This window comes from Larus michahellis, chromosome 3, assembly GCF_964199755.1.
Source record: "Larus michahellis chromosome 3, bLarMic1.1, whole genome shotgun sequence".
Taxonomy (NCBI): Eukaryota; Metazoa; Chordata; class Aves; order Charadriiformes; family Laridae; genus Larus; species Larus michahellis.
The window spans coordinates 46,000,081-46,024,015 of record NC_133898.1 but is presented as its reverse complement, the minus strand read 5'-3'; the positions used below and the strand labels follow the sequence as shown (position 1 = coordinate 46,024,015).

General features: G+C 36.2%; 1 protein-coding gene across 7 annotated transcripts in view; it reads right to left on the bottom strand.

Annotated features, from left to right (window-relative positions):
* The window catches only part of CEP170 (centrosomal protein 170), a 105,303-nt gene that overhangs the window by 71,531 nt on the left and 9,837 nt on the right, over window positions 1-23,935 (bottom strand). For all 7 annotated transcript variants that reach the window (XM_074579985.1, XM_074579982.1, XM_074579981.1 and 4 more), the window contains exons 2-3: window positions 9,781-9,926; window positions 4,056-4,145 (exon numbers count right to left, since the gene is read on the bottom strand). In XM_074579985.1, the coding sequence (XP_074436086.1) occupies window positions 4,056-4,145; window positions 9,781-9,885 (195 nt within the window). In that variant the 5' untranslated portion in view covers window positions 9,886-9,926. The remainder of the gene's footprint in view (window positions 1-4,055; window positions 4,146-9,780; window positions 9,927-23,935) is intronic.

Sequence of the window (23,935 nt, the reverse complement as noted above, 5' to 3'; positions counted from 1 at the left end):
GAGATCAGACTACACAGAAAAACATAAACAGTAAATGTAACTCTGAATAATATTTAAGACACTTTCAGAGTTATAGATCCCTGAAAACTCCGTCCACAGTGTGAGCTGGCAAAAAACTTCCACACAGCATCTTGCCATAAACTATTCCTCAAGGCTTGATTAAAATCTGTATTAGGAAGCTACAATTTACACTCTAAGTTCCTCTCCCCCATGTTCTCCCCTGGCTTTCTTGAAATCTTCCCTCTCCTTTTACCTGAAAAGAATGTAATATCTGAACTTATAAGAATGTAGCATCTTCCTTGTACGAAATATGAATAATCAGCTGTATGTGATCAGTCTCTTGTTCCTTGGTGTTACTTCCTTCATCTTCTTTTAAAATCCAAAATGAAGCCTTAATTTAGGGCAAATAAAAGATTTATGGTTTAGCTGGCATGAGATTGTTACATTGTTTTATGAACTATTTATCAGTTTTACATTCTCCCATACCTTAAAAAATGTACAGCTTCTTGCTCATTTTTACTTTTCATAACAACTACACATTAATACTGCAGGTAGATGAAACATCCAGGGTGCTTTTCTGAAATACATTAACTATTGGTTTGTGCCAGTTTTGAGGACTCAAAATATTGCAACCCCACAGGATCATCCTATTTCAAACTTAAGAATTCTACGACAACATGTACATGTTTCTAACAAATGCAGCAACTGAAATATGCCATTTTTGAAGCACTATGAAGTTAGGGACACACAAATGCACACAAAATCTTGAATAATTAAGCCAGCCAAGAATCTGAATTTTTGAACGCTTATGTTGCTCATCTAAATCTATTACTACTAGGTGAAGCCTGGAAAGACAGAAACAATGTCCTTGCCCAAAATTGTAATAGGATCTTCTGTTTTATTTTCTTTTTCTAAATAAAAATAATGTTCAGTTCATTATTTACAAAATTGCTTACCTACATCATAGAAAGTATCTTCTGTGAGAAATAAGAATTAAAGGTCCCACCATTTACTGGTTTGTAAGCACGAAATTTTGAGTGGTGTTCAATACATATTTATTCCACATTATGAGAGTTCAGAGCAAAAACCCAGTGAAGATTATCCTCAACGCAGTCTGAATTTTAGTGAATCACCATAATTTAGGTTGCCTTGAGGACACGAGTGTATATATGTGCATTTATCCTTCCAGGTCAGGGTTCTGAAATTCATGTGCATGCAGTATACTCAAGCCAGAGAGCTCTGAAGGCAGTGTGTGCAGTCTGAAGACATCTCATGACTGAACTGATGGCATACAATAACCAAGCCTCAGTAGCTTTGTCAGTGGAGTTTTGAAATTCCTTCACAGGCTTTGGGATGCAAGACAAAGCTAGCTTGAAAAAGCTAGTTTCTACGTAAATAAGAAATCCTTTTCCCTCTTTAAATCATGCTACACACATTTTTATATATTCACATGATTTCCAAAGCTTTATTCTTCAAATAGTGAGAGTCAACTCTCCTTATGCCACCACGAAGTTTGCCGAGCATTTCGCAATCCAGCCCTAAAATATCAGTGTGAAAGAACTTCGCTGTTTTGCAATTATCCCTGAGAAGAATGTTATTCAACAGGGCCATAGATGCTTGATATTTTTTCTGGTATGTTTTTGAGGTGACAAGGAGACAATTCAGTTGAATTCTGCTGATATTGGTGAAATAATAGATTATATCTTAGCAACTGTACACATTTTTTTCAGAAAAGATAAATTCCTTAATCTTTTTTGTATGAAATAAAAGATAAGTAGGAATGACCAGGAGGAGTCATAGTGGAAATAAAACTTTATTTTGGAAATAAAACTTTTACATCATGTAAATCTCATTAAAATTTACTTTTGTTTTATTTTCAAATCTAGATCTACAAAGTCCAGGATGAAGACTGCTGTAACCTTTTCACCGAACTGAGTGTGAATCAACCATATGGATAAAAATATTCAGGCATTAGGGCATCAGGTGCAATCACAGTTCATCTCGTGAAAGTACCTGGGACTCATAAAACTCAAAAGAAAAGCCCTATGTATTGGTAGTAGACATCTCCCCTTAAACTCTGAATTATCTTGAGCAGTTAAAGTGCATTGCACCAGAAATGGAGCAGTCCTGTAAACTAAGAAAAGTACATATCTATTCTCCAAAGAAATGGGACTAACAGGAGGCCAAAATAAATGTTTGCTCTTGATGAAGCAAGCAAAATAAGAATTGGTAGAAGCTGATGAGGCACTAAACGAGGGGCTTGGCTGCTTGGGATGTGATGTTCTCAGTGGAAATAGTAGCTAGACTAGAAGAATTAGTCTAGTTAATAGTTCACCACATGGTACAGAGGCATTGCACATATTGTTCTGCTACACAATTTGGTTTAATTATGATGTTACAAATTATGCATTTCTTCTTTTTACCTGAAAGCAGGTAGCTAGAGGTATGTAAGAAAAGCACAGTTGGAAAGAAATTGTAAGGGAAGCACTGAGAAGACAAAGAGCAAGGACTGAACTCCTAAGACTTAATATTCCCTGTCCCAAAACTGGGAAGAAAGAGTTCCTTTGATGCCTCTGGGTAAACAGCTATAGAGCAATTGACGCCTCAAACTTCAGAATGAATCAGATCAAGCGAAGCAAATACATGAAAGCTCTTTATTGGAGGCAAAGAAAGGAGGCGAATGAAGGCTTTTTAACATATATTTTTTCTAAATCCAAGTTTTGTGACAAGGCAAGGAAAATCTGAAGATATGACTATTGACTAAAGGAATAACAGGAAATAAAAATCAAGTGGCTCAGCCAAAAATTACTATGTGCTGAATTAATTTTTTGGTCACAGCCTTGAAACAGCGCACTGATTTTCAAAATGCAGAGGTATATTAAATATTTAAGGAGCAACATTCTCATATGTCTGTGCAAAGGAAATAATCCTTCAGGTTATACTGTTTTCATATGGACTTGAGACTCTGAGTCTTTGGAAGGCTGAGTTAGTTACCCTAAAATTACAGAAAACCTAATAGAGACAAACTAACAGGGTTTTTATTTTGAAATGCACTTCAAGATCAAAAACCTAAATCAACGCTTACAGGCAGAACCTTGACATGTCTCCTTCAGCTTCTATTTTTTTAAACCTTTGACAATGCTTATTTGAATTGAAATTTAGAAAGCTATTGGTAGTGAATAGCTATCACAGATGAACTCACAAGTTTACTCAGTACATATTCATGACACGGCCAAACATTTAAAAGTTATATAAAATAACAACCATAACTAGTGGGTATAAACAGTTCATAAAGAAATATCTAAAGGGCTACAAAAATATGACAAAGTTACTAAGTTTTTAATAATCTGTTCTACTATTCAAAACATTTATAAAAGGTGAAGCTTACCTAGAATATTGTATACGCAATCCCTAGAAAAGCCTTAAATGTAAAATGACATATATAACTTTATGTTTTCCCTATATTGGTTTGTGATAACTTGACACTGACACATTAATTGTAGACCTTTTGACACTGAAAGGATACTGAAAAACTAAATGCAAATACACAATAAGCTAAACAGGTTTACATGCAACATGGTTATTGCATATTTATTTATTTTTCCACATATGAAGTACAGTTTAACATTCTTTTCTGTATGAAAAAGGAGAAAAAAGGAAGAGCATACGAAATAAAAGTCGATTTCTTAACCAGACATATTAGAGACTGAAATGCCTTTTTTTTTTTTTTTTTTACAATAGAATAAAGATTTTCTTTTTTTTTCCTTATATTTCTGAAATACGGAAGAGTAACGCATCCCTTTTTATTCTTTTGAGGTTTTTCCTATCGCCAAGACCCTCCTTTTAATGGAATTTACTGCAGACCTTTAAAGAATCTGCAGCAGAAAACTCCCGCAAAAGCTATATTTGCCTTTCAAATGTTCCCCATTTTCAAACTTGCATTAAAAAAGGTACTAATGTACACTTGATAGGTCATATTCTCCTTGCTCAAAAAAACCCACCAAACAATCACAGAAAAGACTATAGGGGGCTATCCATTTCTGATCGTAACTTACCCCATTCAAGCTGCCCAAATCCTTGACCAAGTGTTCATCCGTAGAGGCATCATAGTTCAGTACAGCATGTTGCTTGTCCACACTTCGTGACTAAAATATATACATATAACAAGAAAAAAGGGTATTTAAAAAACAGATTGAGATAGCATTTATCACTATTTCTTAGAGTAGCACAATTATTTTCTTTCTACATAGCGTATTTCTTCAACTGATATTAAAAAATTAGTCCCACACATGAAAAAACTCAATCTCTAACCATACCCAACTCTGGCCCTGGGTGCCCACAGCAGAACCCTAAAATTAACTCAGAAGGATTATTTTCTTACTGTTTCCCCATTGTGATTATAAATCAGATCCACACATATCTTATTCAAAAATATTATTTTTCCGGTTCATCATAGTATCATAGAATGGTTTGGATTGGAAGGGACCTTAAAGATCATCTAGTTCCAACCCCCCTGCCATGGGCAGGGACACCTCCCACTAGACCAGGTTGCTCAAAGCCTCATCCAGCCTGGCCTTGAACACCTCCAGGGAAGTAGTATCCACAACTTCTCTGGGCAACCTGTTCCAGTGTCTCACAACCCTCATAGTGAAAAATTTCTTCCTGATATCTAATCTAAATCCACCCTCTTCCAGTTTAAAACCATTACTCCTCATCCTATCACTACATGCCCTTGTAAAAAGTCCCTCTCCATCTTTCCTGTAGGCTCCCTTCAGACACTGGAAGGCTGCAATAAGGTCTCCCTGGAGTCTCTTCTTTTCCACACTGAAAAACCCCAACTCTCTCAGCCTCTCTTCATCAGAGAGGTGGTCCAGCCCTCTGATCATCTTTGTGGCCCTCCTCTGGACCTGTTCCAACAGGTCCACATCCTTCTTGTACTGAGGACTCCAGAGCTGGACGCAGTACTCCAGGTGGGGTCTCACCAGAGCGGAGTAGAGGGGGAGAATCACTTCCCTTGACCTGCTGGCCACACTTCTTCTGATGCAGCCCAGGATACGGTTGGCCTTCTGGGCTGCAAGCTGGACCAACATCACTGATGTTTAATCTAACATCATCAATTTCACCTTTATTTCTCTCTCCTTAACTACATGCATCTTTCAAAACATGAATATGATTCTACGGTATTACTGTTCTTTCTGAACCATAACGTTTCCTGTCATGCATCAGTAAATCTTCCACTGTGTTGCCCTGGATACTTACCATAGTAAACAAGCATTCAAATTGTTTCTCGTTGATCTCAATTTCCTGAACAAATTAGCTACGGATTCTTCACTTAATGCCTGAGTGGCTCCTGAATTACTACTCCCATCAGTTCTGACTCGTTTTCTTTGATCAGTCCTTCCTTAAGCACTTAGGCATTTATTTAATTAATTCTTTATTTTCCATCCAAATGTCCACCCATAGATCAGAAACAATCCTTGCCACTATTTTCTCTGAGAATACCACCTCCCTAACAGCCAAGTCCCTCTTTTAGCACTTGCCCATGGCCAAGCATTTGTAGACTGAGGTGCTGACTTCAAGCAAGGAAGCGGTGGGGCTGGATATACGCTTCCTGGAAGCATGCATGTGGTCAGCACTTTGACATCTAGAAGAGTTCACAACTGGATGCAGGACACAGCTCACCTTCCCCAACTGTGCACTCAGTCTGTTTTCTGGCAATTCTGCTAGTGCCCATGTCCTGACATGATTGCATAGCAGCAAATTTCTTCCAATGATATTCTTTCCAGTTTCAGGTTCTCATCTTCTGTCCTTGCTACTCAACTCATTGTTCAGGACTGTTCAGGACTCAACTCATATAGCACTGAGAATGGTAAATTTCTAACCAAGACTTCTGTGCTTATTTTTGTCCTGGCACCTGCAGTCTGGCAGTTCCAGCAGTCCCAGGTTGCTACTGCATTAGCCAGTTCAAGGCATCAGACCATGCAATCACGATTCCCAAGGAAATGCTTTCTCTTCTCAGAATCCCACATTTATCATCTTGTTTCTTCTTTATTTCTCGAGACTTGATAATATTATTTTCCTTCCTTCTTTTCAATTTACTTTCTTATTCTTCCTTTCCATGCCATCACTTGGCTACCTCACTTTCTCCTCAAAGAAGTGAGATCAGTCCTCTTCTGCTTATACTTACTATGTTATTTTTAGACTTATCATTTGAGCCAATTTTCTCTGCAGTCTTGAGGAGTATAGAAGGGGGACCAGGATGTAAAAGTGGAGGGGAGAATTAAGGAAGAGATAGAAGACTGAACAATGAGGTTCATGCCAATAAAAGCTGCACTAGCATATATCAGTTAAGTGTTCTTAACGGTAGATGAAGATATACTAGTATAGCTCATTTTCTATTAACATAATAAGCTTGTTTTCACTTGAAGAAAGATATCTCAGTAAAATAAAATCCACTGATGTGGGTGTTCTGCTGAGCCTACAACATCAAGCAGAGATTACACTTTTCCACACTCAAGTGATGCAGTAATGCAAGAATTATCCTGTCTTCACCTAGGTTATGGGAAAAATTTCTCAACTCCTTTCAATTATGTTATTCAAATAGAAATTGTATCGGTAATCAATAGTTTTATTACCTTTATGTGCTACTTCCTATTAAAAATAAGGCAAAATGGAAACGACCCCAAGGATCCTTAAAGTTTCATGATATTCTGTCACATCTTCCAAAATGATAAGAATGATTTCGGAAGTCTGTGACTTTTAGAGAAATACCTGAAATTTTGCAGAACATTATCGTTCTCCTCAGGCTCAGATTACTAGCATATAATCAGACACATTTTTTTTCATTGCAGACAATCTTTACAGGTGAAAGATTGTGCAAATCTTTCAAACGCCACTTTTCTGCTGGTTTCTTATTGCAGCCCTCCATTCAAATTTAAGTACTATCAAAATTACTTTTTATAAGACTGTGGTGCCCTGGCTGGCAGCTAAGCACCACACAGCTGGTCACTCGCTCCCCTCTGTCCCAGTAGGATGGAGAGGAAAACAGGAAGAGCAAAAGCAAGAAAACTCATGTGTTGAGTTAAAGATATTTTAAGTAGCAAAGGAAAGAGGAAGAAGAAAGAAGAAATAAAACAACTGATGCAAAGGCGATCACTCACCACCTCCCATAAGCAGACCAATGCCTAGCCAGTCTTTGAGCAGTGGCTCCCTTCCCCAAAGTCCCCTCTGTAAGATTTATGGCTGAGCATGACATTATATTGCACAGAATATCCCTTTGGCCAGCTTGGGTCAGCTGTTCTCATTGTGTTCCCTCTCAACTTCTTGGGCACCCTCAACATAGACACGTGTGTATAGGAGTAGGAGGCGCAAAGCAAGAAAGAATGCCTTGAAACTGTGCACACACTGTTCATAACAGCCAAAATATTGGTGTGTTTAGTCACAAATCCAAAACATAGTACCATAAGGGCTTCTATAAAGAAAATTAACACCATCCCAGCCAGACCCAGTACAGAGATTTATACATGACTGCAAAAATAATAAAGACCACAGAATAATTTTGCTAAAAGGTATATGAATATAAAGAGGCAAACTCCATCCTCAGTTAAAATAAATTTGCAACTAGCATTATTTCAGACAAAGACTCTTCAGTCCAATTCAGACTACTAACAAAACGTTCAGAATACAGAAAATAAGAGTATTCTTCTTTGGAAATAATTTTTATATTATGAATAATGTACAATTTTACACTTTGGGGATGATTCCCCTATCAAGACTCAAAAACTTTTCAAAGTTTTCTAAACATAATGGTGAAAAGAGAGGAAAATGTGACATTTATCCACAAGCAGGGTGATGCACTGGAGCGGCTAGCTAAATACAAAGACTGCAAACTATGTTTGAGCATATTTACAAAATAACCCAGTGAAAGCAAATCTGTATTCCCAGACATGAACAAAACCTCTGTTAGAGCAACAGTGGTTAGGTACAGATCTGAGGTCTACTTCTATCAAGCATGCAACAGAGTTGAAATGCTTTTTAACAAGGCTTTTATAACATGTTTTCTGTCAAGAGATTATGAATAAAAGCACTACTTGCTACTTTCTTTATCATGCATTGTCCACATGCTTTGCAGGAAGAGAACAACCAAGTTGTCAGGAGTGGAAAGGAAGGGCCTACACAAAGAGCTATACATACAGAACAAGAACACATTATTAGCTTCTCCTTTGGTGAGTTCCTCCCCCTTCAGCAGTATGTGGTGTTACAGTCATGCTGGCATGTAGACCTAACATAACAGCAGGCTAAAGAGAATATTCTTGAAAATCATCAGGCCCCTTGATTCTTTTTACTACCTGTGAGGTCAACACACAACAAATAACATTTGTAAGTGACTGGAACCTACTCACAATATTGATCAAAGAGGAAGCTACTTTTGAAGGTGATGATGAATGAAGTTTTGTAACACAAAATAATAAATGCCTGAATATTCAGCTGATCAGGACTGATCAGCCACAGACAGGAGATGGCATAGGGGAGAGAGAAGGAAGAAAAGGGTCCCTTATTCAGAGACAACAACCCATTACAACAAGCTAGTGGTAAAATAAAAGCATTTTTTGATTACGATCTTCTGGGCAAGAACGAATGGGGTGGGATTTTTTGGTTGCTTTTTTTGGGGGGGGTTGTTTGGTCCTTTGTTTGGGTTTTTTTAATACTTCCCTCATAAATCACCAAGACATCATACTGTCTGTCTTTAAAGAGAAATCAAGATTATTTTCAACTACTTTCTAACACGACAAAGTATTTCCATCACCAATAAAACTTTTGTACGCCTTCTGAGGTTGAGAGCTAAATGCAGTTTACTAGAGATATTACATTCTGAGTAACAGACATAAAAATAGGTTTCTAGGCACTTCATTTGCAAGTGAGATTTGGCCTTTAATGGCTGCACACACACTCTTGGGAACAAAAAATCCAAAAGAAAATGTTTTATTGAATGGTACAAAGGGTTGAGAACATTCGTTTTGAAGTTCAATTCTCCTAAGAGTTCTACTGTAACCAAAGACAAGAATTCAAGAAGAAACTCCCCAAATATTACAATTAACCATTCAAAAATATACTAGAAAGAAGCAGCTCAGAAGACTACAGCTTCGATAAGACAAAGAGCATGAAATATGGCTACATAACAATACAGTTAGACACCTCTAAGAGTTCCGCATAGCGATCATGAAAATCGAGGAAGTTACTGGAGTATCAAACTATTTTGACTAAGACTTGTATTTTTACAGTTCCACTGAAACCATTCTGTGAGACTGAGTCATTTAACTTCCTTAGAGATAGAGAAATACTCTTCTGTACTAACTTCATTTGCCTTTGTACAACAAGATCAGGACATAGGGTAGAGTTACATCAAATCATGTGACTAAATTAGATTACAAGTTGCAGAAAAAATAAAGCTCTTCTCAAAAGCATCCAGCGCACTTAGCATTAACACATTTTATGGGAGCACACAGTCTACTTTACTGGTCATATGGCAAAATTTATTTCATCTTCTATTCTTGCATTCTGTATGTGATTCATATTAAGGAAATGTGATCCTCTGTACTTCGACAGTGACTATATGTTTGATGGCAATATATTTAAACTAACTTTTCCAATGAACACAAAAGATTAATGAAAACAATTGCTCCACCAACATCTGGGAAATTTAATTTTCAGAAGGAATATAAAACTGGTTTATTAAGTTCACAATTTGAGCAGTTGCACATATAAGGCTGATGCAATTACCTGTAACATCAGCTCACAGTCATCTCTTCCAACAAAAATCATTTCTCGTGGCAGCCTATGGCGGGTGCCTCCACTGCTCACCAAAAACCAGGATGTTAAGCTCATTTTCTGCTTAGCTGATAAATCCTTGGCAAAGCTACGTCATCCTGCAGCGAGAAAGAGAGAGAGACAGAGAAATTCATTTTAGTTATTTTTAGCTACAGTTCCTGCTCAGCAAACACTGTGAGCAGAATACATAAAGCCTTTGAAAATACAGCATTCTCAATTGCATGTACTGAATCCAGCAATCACAGGAAGTGACAGGCTCCAGACTTACATAGTCTGAGGCTTTATGCAACTAGGCAAATTTAATCGGAGGTAAGCTTCTTCAAAATGAACAAGCAGCTAGTTAATCCCAAAGTCATATGTCAAGTTGTCAGAAAGCTTTTAACATTTGACCACTTATTATCAAGATAATTGCTACCTTAATGTTTCACTATCACAACCAATAAACAACGTGGCAAATGTTCACAAAATACAGCAAGTGACTTGCATGTGTGTCATTACAATTTCCTGTGAAAAAGAAGTACCTCATTTAGCTTTAAGCTCAGGTCCTCTGTACAGCACCAAGTGAAAGCTTAAATTAAAGCAAGTTCTGCTTCTTATTTAACATTAGATTTTCTCAATAAAACTAATATTTCAGAAATGTAACAGTGTACATTTAGAATTATAAACAAAGCAGAGCAAAACTAACAATTTAAAACTTATAAATAAGTAATAAAAACAAAATAAGTGTTCCTACAAAACTTTACCTTTATTTTCCGATAAACAAAATGACATACAACATACTTACACAGAAAAAAACCCACAGCTATTTAAAACACCGTAAAATACAAAAGAAAACAAAAACTTGGAAACTGGATAAAATCTTTCATGGAAAACTTCTTCACATATTATGGCCTACTTGACACCAGACAAAAACACGATAAAAAGCACTCTCCAAAGTAATTCAGTGGCTGATGCTTGGAAAAGCCTTTAAGAAGCATTCCAAAACTCTCTTTAAGAAAAAGCAAGCCAAAGCAATCATTTAATTCATTTGTTACCACTCCGTATTCACTAAAAGGGAAGCTAGAGAAAATAAAAAGCAATCAGTCTGCATTCCTCTCAGTACCAAACAGCTGGCATTTCTCTTCTCTTTTATTTATATGTCATGTAGTGAAATTATGCAAGGGTAACAAACGTACTGTAAGTAGACATAAGCCTGTAGCAGATTTGAGCATAATCTGCATAATAACAAGAATGCAGTTCGGTTCTCAAAACCAAGACGAACATGTAAGCACTAAGACGACAATGCCAGCACTGCCCCATTAGGCAAACTACAATCAAGGAGAGACACTGCAAACTATGAAAATTTATAAAGAGGACTGAGTTAAGTCAAAACTGCATCTGAAAATGACAAACCAGACATTTACAAAACAGTAAGTAGAAAGCATACCATGGCAGGTGCTAAAATGAACCGGCAGAACTGTCAACCCAGTTAAAAAAAAAAAAAAAAAAAGGCAATTCAAATGGAAGAAACTAGAAAGATTTAATGTGCTAAATATTTACTTAATAAAAAAGTAAATACACATTGCAATGAAGTGTTCTCTTTTACAGTGATACCTACAGTACCGTTATCTTTCCACAGCAGTATCACAACAAATACTTAAAATGAAAAGTTATATCCACTTAATGTTCTTCAACTCAATGGAAGAAGTGATACAGCATCTCTATTACACTTTATACTTCATTCATAGAAAATATGAACATTACAAATTACATCTACAATGTAATCTACAATAACTTGCTGAAATCAAAATTAAAGATCTCTTATTACCCAGTAAGTGTTTTAATAATTAAAACATTTTATTCAGCACCTTTGAAAGAAATTAACATTTGCATTTTTAATTTAACCTAGTTTAAAACTAGAAGATAATCTAGGTCAATCAAATGACATATTTCCATTCTTTTTAAGAAAGGAAAGGGAAGTATCAAAAACAGCCAGCCTAGGTACCAGCTTTTGACAAGTAAATTAAATGGATGTTTGACAGAAAGCATGCTGTTCAATATCAAAGCTCCTCATTCCGTTTATATTTTACAGCCTTTTAAATCTCCCATCTGCTTATCATAACAACATTTACACCATTTGGCCTTCCTGTTCTAATTGGAAATTCATATGAAAATCTCCAAGAAGATATAAACTATTTGAAAAAGTTCTTACTCAAATATTATATGCTTCAGTTTACATAGGAAGACTGTCAGTAAAGAAGAAAAACTATTTTTATTTATAAAACAGACAAGTAGGTCAACAACTCCTGAGCTAGAAAAAAATCCCAAACCTCACACAAATGAAAAGCCTGACAACAAACAGATTAATTTAATCTATCTGAAATAATTTTTTAAAATGTATTCCACAGAGCAATCATTACCACACAGCATGGCAGCACATTTGTAGTTAAAAGCCCATCACCACGTCTATCGAACTTAATAATGTTGTTCTTTTCAAACAGTACTGTCTCAAATGTGACGAAACATCAACCTAGATACATACTTTATTTTCAAGTATTCTTTAGAATAAACCAATGCCTTTGATCAAAGCCATGCTGAAATTCTGCATAGCAAAACTGGCTGAAAACAGAATACAGTGGCAACAGTTGCTTAATATCTGAACAAAAAAGTGCATTAAAAATTTGATATGAAACTGCACACTTAGTTATATAGACAGTATATGGAGAATTATATTGCACCCCAAAAACTTCACAAAAGCTAACAATATTTTAATACACTGCTCTGTTAAGTACTCTGGCTGTAGTATTCTGAAAAACACAAGGATGAAAGATTGTTCACTGTCTAGGAGATACCAATTAAGTTACTACAGGACAGGTGCAAAATCATCAGAAGAAATGCTCTTTACAAAGTGTAAATTTAGGTCATGATAACTCTTGCAATGAAATTTTATGGATAATAAAAGGTTACACTGGGTTCAAAAAGCAATAAGTATTCATGGAAGAAAAAATTATCATGCCTATTAAATGCAATGACCCCACTTATAGCTCGGGTACTTAATGAGTCAGGCATTTTGAGAGGCTGGGAGCGTGCTCAAGTGAGGTTTCACTTGGTATCGTCCTAGTTAATACACTCTCTTCCTTACCGTGCCTTGGTTTATGGGGAACAGGATACTGGTCCAAATGGACCTATCTTACTCCAGTACAGACAACACTTTTTAGACGATGTATTTGCCAAGAATATGATGATTTCTTGCCTAAAAAGAATGAATTTTAAATGCTTCACTGAAACTGCCTAATATAGCAGTATTGCGTTGTAATCTTTAAATGAACTAGTAAGCATTTAATCATTTAGACTTGATTATTCAAAGCAATACTTCATTCTAGATACGTGGAAGTCAGTTGCTGAGACATCTATTGCAACTGCAAAATGTCTGCAGAAGAAACAGCATTTTATGGTGAAGGACTACAAATTTCAAAAGGCAGTAACCAGAGTGTAAGAATGAATACATGGGTGAGAAGTCATTTGAAACAGATGATGCAGCAACAGGGAAATTGGCTGCATCACCCCCTGTAAATATAATTCAGTCCTAAAAACTAAAGCCCTGCATTATGTAGCCAAAAGATGGGTGTAACCAATTTGAAATATGTCTAGAGAAACACTGCCAAGATTATATTTTTGATACAGTAATGTTATTGTAAGCAAAAATCCTTAATAATCTCATATTTGAGCAATCTACAGTCTACATTTTTGTATTTGCCTGTAAATGAAAACAGCCAACTGTTTTCTCCAACTAAACTATTAGCAAGTACTGAGACACCGATCCTACAGAGAAACAAAAAGCTATGTTTAAAATTTAAACTGAATGCTGACTTTTAAGCACTGCAGCCCTCCATATTCACTGAAAACAGTATAATTTTAATGATACACAATTATCGCATTACTGTACAACCAATTTTATTTAAGAATATTTTAAAATAACAAAAAAAACCCTGCATCAAGCTGAGACACAGCTTGATGATAATATGCTGCCCATTATTTGCCCTTAAAAGTTCTCGTTTCCAGCTGCTAAAAAATTTGGTAAAATTATGTTTACCTTCTCATACAATTGCCTAGTACCGTTGGGGAAGATTCAGAAGAAATGACTCAAACATCTCCTAAACAAGGCTAGAGAAAAATATTCTATGTTATTGCCTTTAAAAAAAAAAAATATAAGTAATACCCCATATACAAAAACTGGTAATGTAAATGTGACAAGAAGCCTTAGTATCAGTTTGTACCTTTTACTATTGCTCTTGTGCGTATCTATCCAAAAGCAGACAAACAATAGGCTTTTGAAAACTTCCCATGTGTATATTAATTCAACAAGTATACAGATAAATTCTCTCAACGCCATCTGTCTACACACAGCATGATCCACAATTTACTTTAACTACCTGTTTTTAATGTTATAGTGCTAGTAAGAACCAAAACCAGGGCATCTTTTCCCTGTACTCTCAATTCATCCACTGTTGCTGGTAGAGTACAAACGTGATGGTAGAAGACTCAGGAAAGAACACACCTGGGCAAGACACTTGAGCTGGAGCTAGGCAGCTGGAATGAGGAATCAAGAAAGGTAAACATCAGGCATAAGCCATGACAAGGGAGAAAACAGAATTAAGAGAGCACTAATGGACCCTGTAACGACTAGAGAAGACCTGAAGTTGAAGCTGATTCCCAAGTCACAAAGAAATGCTGTCAGTAAACAATGCCCACTGGAAAAGTGCCTACCATGACTGCTACATTGACTATTCAATGTAATTAAGGATACTGGTGCCAGCAGTACTATTTTTGACTAAAATGGAGAAATTTACGCTATAGAAAGAAAAGAGCAAAGTCAAGGTAATTACAGCCCTGAGAAGATTACTCTATCAATATAATTGATATTAAAATGTAATCTATAAAAATAATTGATTTAAGTCTATGAAGTTGTTAAGTGGCAAACACCACGATAATATTGTCTATTCTGCAAAACATTCTGAAGCTGGGCTGTATCACAAGCAGTGCTCCGTGTGCAATCACAATTAACCTACTTACACAGATGCATTAGAAAAGAACCTTTAACTACATCACATAATATTTTAACCAGGACTCTACCTTATTCAGGTTAAAACAAAAGCTCGAGAGTCAGTTAATCAGTATTTTTCCCCCTCTCCTCATCAATTGATTAGCCTGTGCCTTATTTATTACACATCGCTAAAATCCTTTTGTGAATTATTAACTTCCTACTGACTTTATCTGCCATGCTTATCATCACAGCATGAGAAATTCATTAACATTTACAGTAAAATCTCAACAAAATCTCTATGAAGGGTTTATTATAAATGAGGAACTGTAAAGAGCACTTTTTAACAATGAAGTATCTTAATCTTGAGTATTTCAGTTCCAAAACCATCAGCATTTCATCTTAAAGTACCTAGTTTTACACAACACTACAGGTGTTCAAAGGTTCTCATTTATTTGTAACACTGAATGCCTAATTCTTTTGCAAGTAAGGTTAAAGCCACACATAGAGTGGCTAGAAAATCAAGAGACCTTTCCAAAGTATGGATAGATGGCTCATCTGCCACCAGAGAGACTAAAAATACAAGAAAATAATTCATACTCTAGAGTAGCTTCTAAATATTTTAGGCATAAAACTATCCTTGGTGCTTTCATAATTCCCTGCTTCCTTCACTACTCACATTACTGTCATCCCAGAAAGGGAGACAAAGGGCTCCACAGACAACAGCCTCCTGGGTGAAGCTATTCTCACCAATTCCTAGGGCTAGTCCATCACGTGAATTTGTTAATAAAGGGGGTATCTTATGCTAGAAAACAAACAAAACAGAAAAGACACGTGGGTGAAGAACCTTTCTTTGGGAACTGGAATTCAATCTACATAAGCCATCCCTCATGCCACAGCAGTGTACAATGTTGCTCCTCGAAACCCTTAGGTAAATAAATACTCATCTAAATTAAAACAGTTTAGGCTAATGATCAATAAAAATACTTCTTTAAGAATTTATGGACCTTCTGAATTCACAGCGCACTTCACAAGGGGAAGTAAGAAAACTAGAGTGTTGGCCATTGCTTGCCAAACAACATGGGATACAGCTATAAAAGTTTAGCACAGTGAAAAGACACTACCCAAGTAATGCTTTGGTCAAGTCAGGTTGAATGAAGTTTTCAAGTGACAATACTTTTCACTTTGAGGCTTAGGTTAGTGTCATAACAATAGCCATCACGGTTAATAAAAATACACCCTTAAAAGGCTGTAAAAAAATAATAATAAAAAAAGCAATGGAAGCATAAATAATAAGATAAATTATGCTTAAAACCACTGAAACTCTCCATCAACATCCCCAAGGAAGATGAGCTTGCATACTTTGGAAAACTGACCAAAACAATCCTAGATTTTCAGCAGTTGTCGAACAAGCTATAATTGCTATTATTGAATTATTTCACTGACTGGAAAATTCACCTGAACACATTCCTCTAGAAACATTCAAATGCTATATACAGTCCTTAAGAAGAAACTGTTCTCATTCATACTGCTATAAAGAAATATTGCTATTAGTTAAAAAGTTCATGAAAATTTTATGCAATTACTCTAGGGTTACACTGACATAACAGAGTAGAACTGGACAGCAAGCATACAAACAGGTAAAGTGAAAGAAAACAAGAACCCAAAGTAAGAAAAGTGAAGCATTCATTCAATTTAATTTCCTTGCTCAAATGGAGAGCAGCACTATGTTTAGGATGACCATCCCTATCACTAAACCAAAACACCTCATAAAACCCACAGTCCTCCTTGGTTTCAAACTTATTAAGTTTTAGCTGACAAGGCAACTGAATGACAGCCTTGGGTATTTATTGTGCTTCAGAAGTATTTGACCTGTTCTACCTTAGCTCAAATATCCAAATTTGGCCACAATTTCTTGGAAAAAAAATATTAGAAAAATCATACTGAAGCCTTATACTACATCTAAAATACACAATTTTCAGTGTGCATTGAAAGATGTAGCTAAGAATAAATTCTACAGAACAAGGGAACCACTGAGAGCAAAGAAACCCTCTTAATCATTACCCTGCAACTGTTCTCTTCCCCTCTTTTTGCCCCTTCCCCTTTTTATTCTTTTTTTTTTTTTTGTACACAGAGACGGAGGAGGACAGAAGGCAAAATAAGAGTATGTAAGCCTCCTTGAATCTTTAGTCTACAAAATCACCTGGACCTTTTGCTTACGAAGAAAATTGCTCACTTGCAACATCTGCTTGTTCTTAAAACTTATTTTAAGAAGAAAAAAAAAATTAAATATAATAAAACATAGAACAGAAACAAAAAACAGAGCAAGAAAATACCTTTAAAAAGCATAAGGAGATCAAGCTGGGTCATGCCCCCCACTTTTTTTTTTTTAATTAGTACACATCCAACACAGGTAGATATGCACATTACCTATATTAACTATCATAAAAGACTGACTAAACCAACAAGAGTTAGAGCTATACCAAACCAATAAGGCAACAGCAATGTATTTCTCAGGGGGTCTCTGTCTGGAAAAAAAAGGAAGAAAAACAAAACAGAAAAAAAAAAGGGGGGGGAAGGGGAACGGGGAGGAGGAAGAGGAATTGAGCCACACCTTCTGCTTTACAGTGATGAAGCTGGAGGGTGCAGCCTGGCACCCTGTCGATCTGGCCCTAGGGTCAGATTATCACAGCAGGCTCCTCAGCAGCATTTGTGGGAAGAACCATTTCTTCCTCATATTTTAGTTACAAAAACGCATAAAAGCCTTGTAGCTGGGAATGCTACTAAGGACAGGGAGAGATTTTCCGCCTCATTCAAAGAGTTTGAGATGTCTACAGAAGGGACACAGATAGCTGTCTTGCCCTACAGGTTGTCCCATGCATTTGATGGAGTAAGGACAAGTCACTTGGGAGGCTGTTGCCCTGTGGCAGTCAGCAAATCTATCCTGTAATGTGGCTACAGCTGTGGGGTTGCACAAGCATCTTCTCCCGCCGGCCCAGGTCAGAATTAGTTCTACGTCTAATTTCTTGCTGTGACACACAGGAATAGCTGCCAGAAAAGCAACTGAAATAAACCCCTTTTTCTGCTAACAGTGCAGCTGCACTGAAAGGTGCTTGGGGTTTTGATTTTGAGGGACAAGGGACAATGACTTAAAAGACCATATCCTACTCCACTTTTGATGTAATAATGACTAAAAGAAAAACAAAAAAAGCCCAAGATCTTTTCCTTTGCTATTATATCAATATCAACTTAAAAATATTGCAGAGAAATGTACAAAAATAAGGCATACCTGATGGCTATTGATCATTTGAGTGTCATGGTGTCACAGTGCAAAAAAATATTATTTGCATGAATAAACAATCAGAATGTCTACAAGAAATAAAAAGTCCAACATTAAGACTTTCTAGCAAGTGTAAGCAAACTCCCATAACTGAAACTAAATAATCTCCCACTTAAAGCACCTAACAAAAGGAAACTAATGTTACAGGTACTATGAAGACAGTCATGCCGCCCCTTACCACAAAAGCCCCCTTTCCAAAGAAAAACCCCACAATTCCTAGTAGAAGCTAGGAGATCAAATTGTATTAAGAAAAGCAGTTAGAAACAAAGACTTCAGCAATTTAACAAAAAATAAAATACTCGGTTATCTTTACAGAGAATACTGGTAAACACACAAATTCTTAAAAGACTGATTAGGAAACTTTGCACGAGACTGGTACTGTATATGGAAATAGTCTTATACAACAATCATAAACCTTTTTATGCATATATTTTTGTTACAGTAATCAGGGATACCTGAAGGTTAAAATCTAATTTATTTTTTTTAAAGTTTTACGGTATTCTCAGTCTAAACATTAGATTTCAAACTGTTAAAAGCATACTCAGTTATTAGCCACCAGGATAAAGCCAGTAAGACTTCAAAAAAGCAATCCTATTTTATTCTTTGATAACAGACATTAAGGATATTTTGCACTTATTAAAGAAAATGGACAGCTCATTTTGCATTCCTAATCCTCACATTCAGAAGAAAAAAAAAAAAGTTGTTCTTCCCAGCCTTCCTGCACTGAAAGGCAATACTTTTCAAAAGCTGCTTTCAATAAATAGTTGAAATAAAGGGTAATGACTGCTTGTAAGGGTAACTTAACTTATGGTCAATCAATCAAGTGCTCACCTTTTGTCCATCACTCTCATTCAGATTAAGGAACTGCATAAAGAAAAATATTTTGAAGTTGTCCTATTTCACCATAATCAAACAAGGTCACCTATACAGAGATTAGCATACCCAGTATGATAATAAAATAGTACAACTTATCAGTAGCCTTTAGAAATGATTGCAGCAAGCAGGCCAAAGAAACCATAACCAAATTGCCTTTGGGAAAAAGCTTACTTTAATGAAAGCTACAGACATACTTCCTTCCCTCCCCCTCCATATCAGACTATATTATCAGGCTATACTATTGCCAAGATAAGCAAATAGGAAAATAAATAAATAAATATGAATCAGGCATTGCACTGAGGTAGAATGTAATCTTAAAGAAGCAGTCAAGTCCTCCGCCTCCACTTCCTATTTCTCACTGTCTCTGTTGTGGCATATTCCAAGTTATTTTGTGGGCTGTGTATGAAGAGGAGATTTTATTTACGTTGGCCAAGTACTGACCACAGTCCTGAGCACTACTGAAAAGACAAACACCACTTTGCAAATAAAATTGGACCTCTTAACCTCCCAAGGGTGGTGATTTCACTTTCCCCAAAATTGTGAAATATATAGGGTTCATCCCATGTCCCAAGACACTTAGTAAGATTAAATTACACTGAAGGCCATGCAAATTTGTTCTTATTTAATATAAGGAATTATTTACTTTGTGAGTACGAAGGTAACTACACACTCCAAAGAAAAACATATATTTAAGTAATTTTTTACTTTCAGTTTTCAATTCCATTGTACTTCTTGACACAATACAGAAGTACACAGAACATGATACTGGAAGTAATAGAGGATGATACTTTAAACCAATGTTACTGATCTCCACATCCACTCACACTATTACAGATATAAACTGAAAAAGGTATTCACTTATTATTCTTTGCTACATCTCCATTGTAACATGAAAAACATTTATCATTCCAAGGTAGGCTCCATACAAAATATTTGATACATTCTACCCTCTCCCTTATGGAATGCTTTGGAGCTTTTTACAATTATTCTCAACAGCCAAGTCCACAGATGTATTTTTCTTGGAAATACACTAAGTTGTTTGTTCCAAGATCAGTAACACAGGCCTTACATGAAAGAAAAAAAAAAGGTTGGATGTACTCATTTTACAAAATAACCAAAGGCTCAAAATTGTTCCTTAAAGTTGTAAGTGATGTTTGCTCTAGTCAATCTTCACTGTCTGAAGACAGGGAGACTGTGTGCCATGTGCACACACATAATAAAAGCCCATTGATTCTGTATCATAATTATGTTGTGCTACGTGGATATTCCATAAAAGATTTACTGTCATGACAAGCTTAAAACCAAAATTCTTTAAAAGTTAGCTTGACAGCTGTGATGTAAAGAGAGCAGTTTTCTTCATGTTCCATGTTTTCCAATCTCAGACAATAACATGGGACTTGATATTTAAAATCTTTATCTGATGGAAAGTCCATCTCTTCCTGGAGATCCATGTAAAAATAAGAGCAGAACAAGGCTTAAAATGCCTGATATCTTAATTATTTGTTCAGTTCTTCAGTCACATCCCAAATCATTCAATAGAAACCTAGTCTTGCAGTTTGGAGTATAATATTTCTTTGACGTCTGCGTCCTTCCCATCTCTCTCTTTCCCATGAAATGAAACTGAAGGGTAACAAATACAACACAAACACTTTCCCAACGTATGAGCACATGAAAACAGCTGCCAAAAATACTATATCAAGAATTTAGCAAGACACAAAGCAGGATAAGACATTTGCTCAAACAACAAGAATAACCATGGTGTTAATGAAAAATATTACTTATTGCAAAGATTTTAAGCCAGTCTGTAATTAGTACCTAGCAAATGGTTTCCCTAGAGAGAAGCTATTCCACATTTGCTTGCGGTGCCTACTCGCTCCTCTCTTGTATGCAGCCAACAAACAAGAATATAGCTACTAGCATGGTAAGTCTTAATTCTATTTCTTACACTGCCTCTTATTTATTAAATGTGATAACAGTTATATGTGAAATTGTCACTGTAAACTCTTAGAACTAACACATGCAGTGTGTATGTAGCTTGATGTTTTTACGCAAGGACTTGTTTGAGCAAGTATAGTACAATCCCTCAACTAAATCATGATCAGAAGCCCTCATTGCTATGTAAGCAGGATATTTTCCTTTATAAGCTGGTTTAGGAGTCACTGGTGAGAACTGATTTAAACTTGATTTGGTGCAACATTAGCATATGTTTTGCAGAATACTACAATGAAAATTTGATTAACTTTGGAACATTTGGAGACCACTGGAAAATGCTTTTATTTGCATCATACTACAAATATTTTTAAAAGCTATTAATTGAATGCAAGTGTGTCCTTCAATAGAGAGAAATCTGGAATTCAAGTAGTTCTATGGGAGGAAACCTATAGAAATTTTTCTTTGTAAGTTTAATAACTTTGTTGCCTTAAAAAAAAAATAAGTAAAAGGATGAGATGTGAAAGGGAAGGCTAAATGGGAAGAGCTCTGAACTCCACACACACTGCTCCAGGCATGGAACCAAACGAGAGGAAGCGGTACTATAAACCCCTCCACAAAAAAGGATCAAGTCATCCCTTTCATTGGCACTTTAGTGAGCAAGTTTGGGGTTTTGGTTTTCATTTTTTTTAAGAACTACCCACAGTTACTACAAAAGCTACTCATTTTATGTCTCCAACAAAATGAATTTACTGGGAATTTAGTTATGCTCAGCTACATAAAAAGTAAAAGGTATATAAAGCAACACTGACCATGCTGCTGCAACAGATAAACAGTTTTCTGGTTTACCAAAAATACTTTAAATCACTTTAACATGGAACTAAATATGGACAAAAGCATAAGAAGTTAAGACAGATCATCATCAGTTCCATTTTTAAAGGCTGCAACAATTTACATCCTTTGTTCTTTAAGTTACACTACGTTTCCCTGGTATAGAAGTCACTATCATTATTGATACCCGATGAGCAACACTTCTGATAGTTCAACAAATAACACATAACATCTTAGATGTAAATGACTGCTGCATTTCTACGTTTGTTTATTTTGCCTTGGCTCTTCCTGGACTTTTTCTTGTATATTTCCTATTGAGAAGATGGTAATTATTTATTTAGTATATATGTCACATACAAGATCAATATTATCTCTTGCTTAATCCAAAATAGACCAGTTGTAGTTTTCATTTTATTTCCCCAGACATATTTTCAAAAGGCACATTTTTACTTCAAGCAACAGCGTGGTTTTTTTAAACAAATGATTTATGTTTTTTTTTAACTGTATTCTCCTTCTGCCACAGAGTTAGTAATTAAAATGCTTACTGAAACCATTTTTAGCTGCCTGAGGAAGCGGGGCTCTTTTTCTGCCCATCGCTCCTCCTAATAGCAAGCGTTAGAGAGCTGGAAATTTCAGAGATACAAAGCTCCTAAAAGCTTTGGGAGAACGGAGGACTGAGCTGAACAAGTTCAAAAGAGTAAGTCTATCATCCCACCAGCAGAAACACTACACTGCAAGTTCGACAGTTCCCAGCTCCTTACAGCCTGCTGGCTGACCTGTGCTCAGAGGGCTCCATTGTGCTCTGCCTTTGTAGGCTATTTGCCATTCAGGTTATTTTCCCCACAGAATATTGCTCATTCCCAACCAAGTGGGCAAGAAAGAGCATATGTGCACGTTAAGGTTCAGCATAGTTTGGGATACAGGACACACTCCTAGAAAATGAGACACTACTTGTTCTCTTGCACATATTTTTCCCTCCATTTTATCTTAATAGGATTGCTTTACTTTGAACCAAAAGCAAAGTGCTTTTCCAATGTTGCCAGAAATTCAGAAGTGTTTTTTTCCCTTCAACCTTGGGTGTATGTGCCATGTACTATTACGAGTTGGAAGGAGGGAGACAGAAAGTAGAAACTTGTTCCCTGTATTTGGTCCACAAGATGAACAGGTTGAGGGCCATCCCATCCAGGCACATAAGCATTTTTAACAGAATGAGTGCATTCTCATGGTATTGCGAGTATAAACACACAAGCACCATAATGGATTAAACAGAAGATATTTCAATAATAAAGGTCCATCCATGTCAGTCAATACATCCATAAAAGTCAAGCTCTACAGTTAGGAACAGCTGCTCCACAATACACCAATAACCACCAATTTGCAATCTTCTGCAGACAGAAAGACAGCTGAAATTTAAGAGAATACTGAATAATCATGACAAAACCATTTTCCTTTATTATTTGTATTTTAACTCTAAGAGTTCAACTCAACAGAGCTCCAAGGACTGACTCTTACTCCCACTTTCTCCTCAAGTTCAAAGTGCTTTTCAGATATTTTTGAAAGTTTGGTTCAGAGAGAAAGTAAACACATTTTATTTTCAAATCCTTCCATAACTTTTAATATCTGAAAAGGTTATAAAATTCCAGTGTATATATTCTATTCGGAATTTATAAGGAGATTAGAACAGCCTGTGCCCAGACTTTTACAGGCTGAAGTGCAGAAGTTAGCAGCTTAATTAAATTTAAAGATCTAAATATAGGAACAGTTTACTGAACAGCTGTATGGGATGTGGATTTTATTATCAGCTCCTGCATCTACACTTTAACTGCAACAAAGCTCAAGTAACCTACTTTGCGTGAACTGCCTCGTGTTCCTTGCACATGCCACACAGTAGGAGTTCCTATGGAAAGTTAATACATACAAAGCTAATACATGAATTACCCTGTCATAAGTTGCTTGCATGTCCAGAACTTCACTGTATTGACTTATTTTCAACCTTAGTGTTGAAGACTCATCTGAAAAGCAAATGAGCAGTTTTAACCCTCATCGTATAAATGCTAAACTGAAGAAGCTGTGGTTCCACATCAGCCAAAGACAGCCTCACTGCTGTCAGG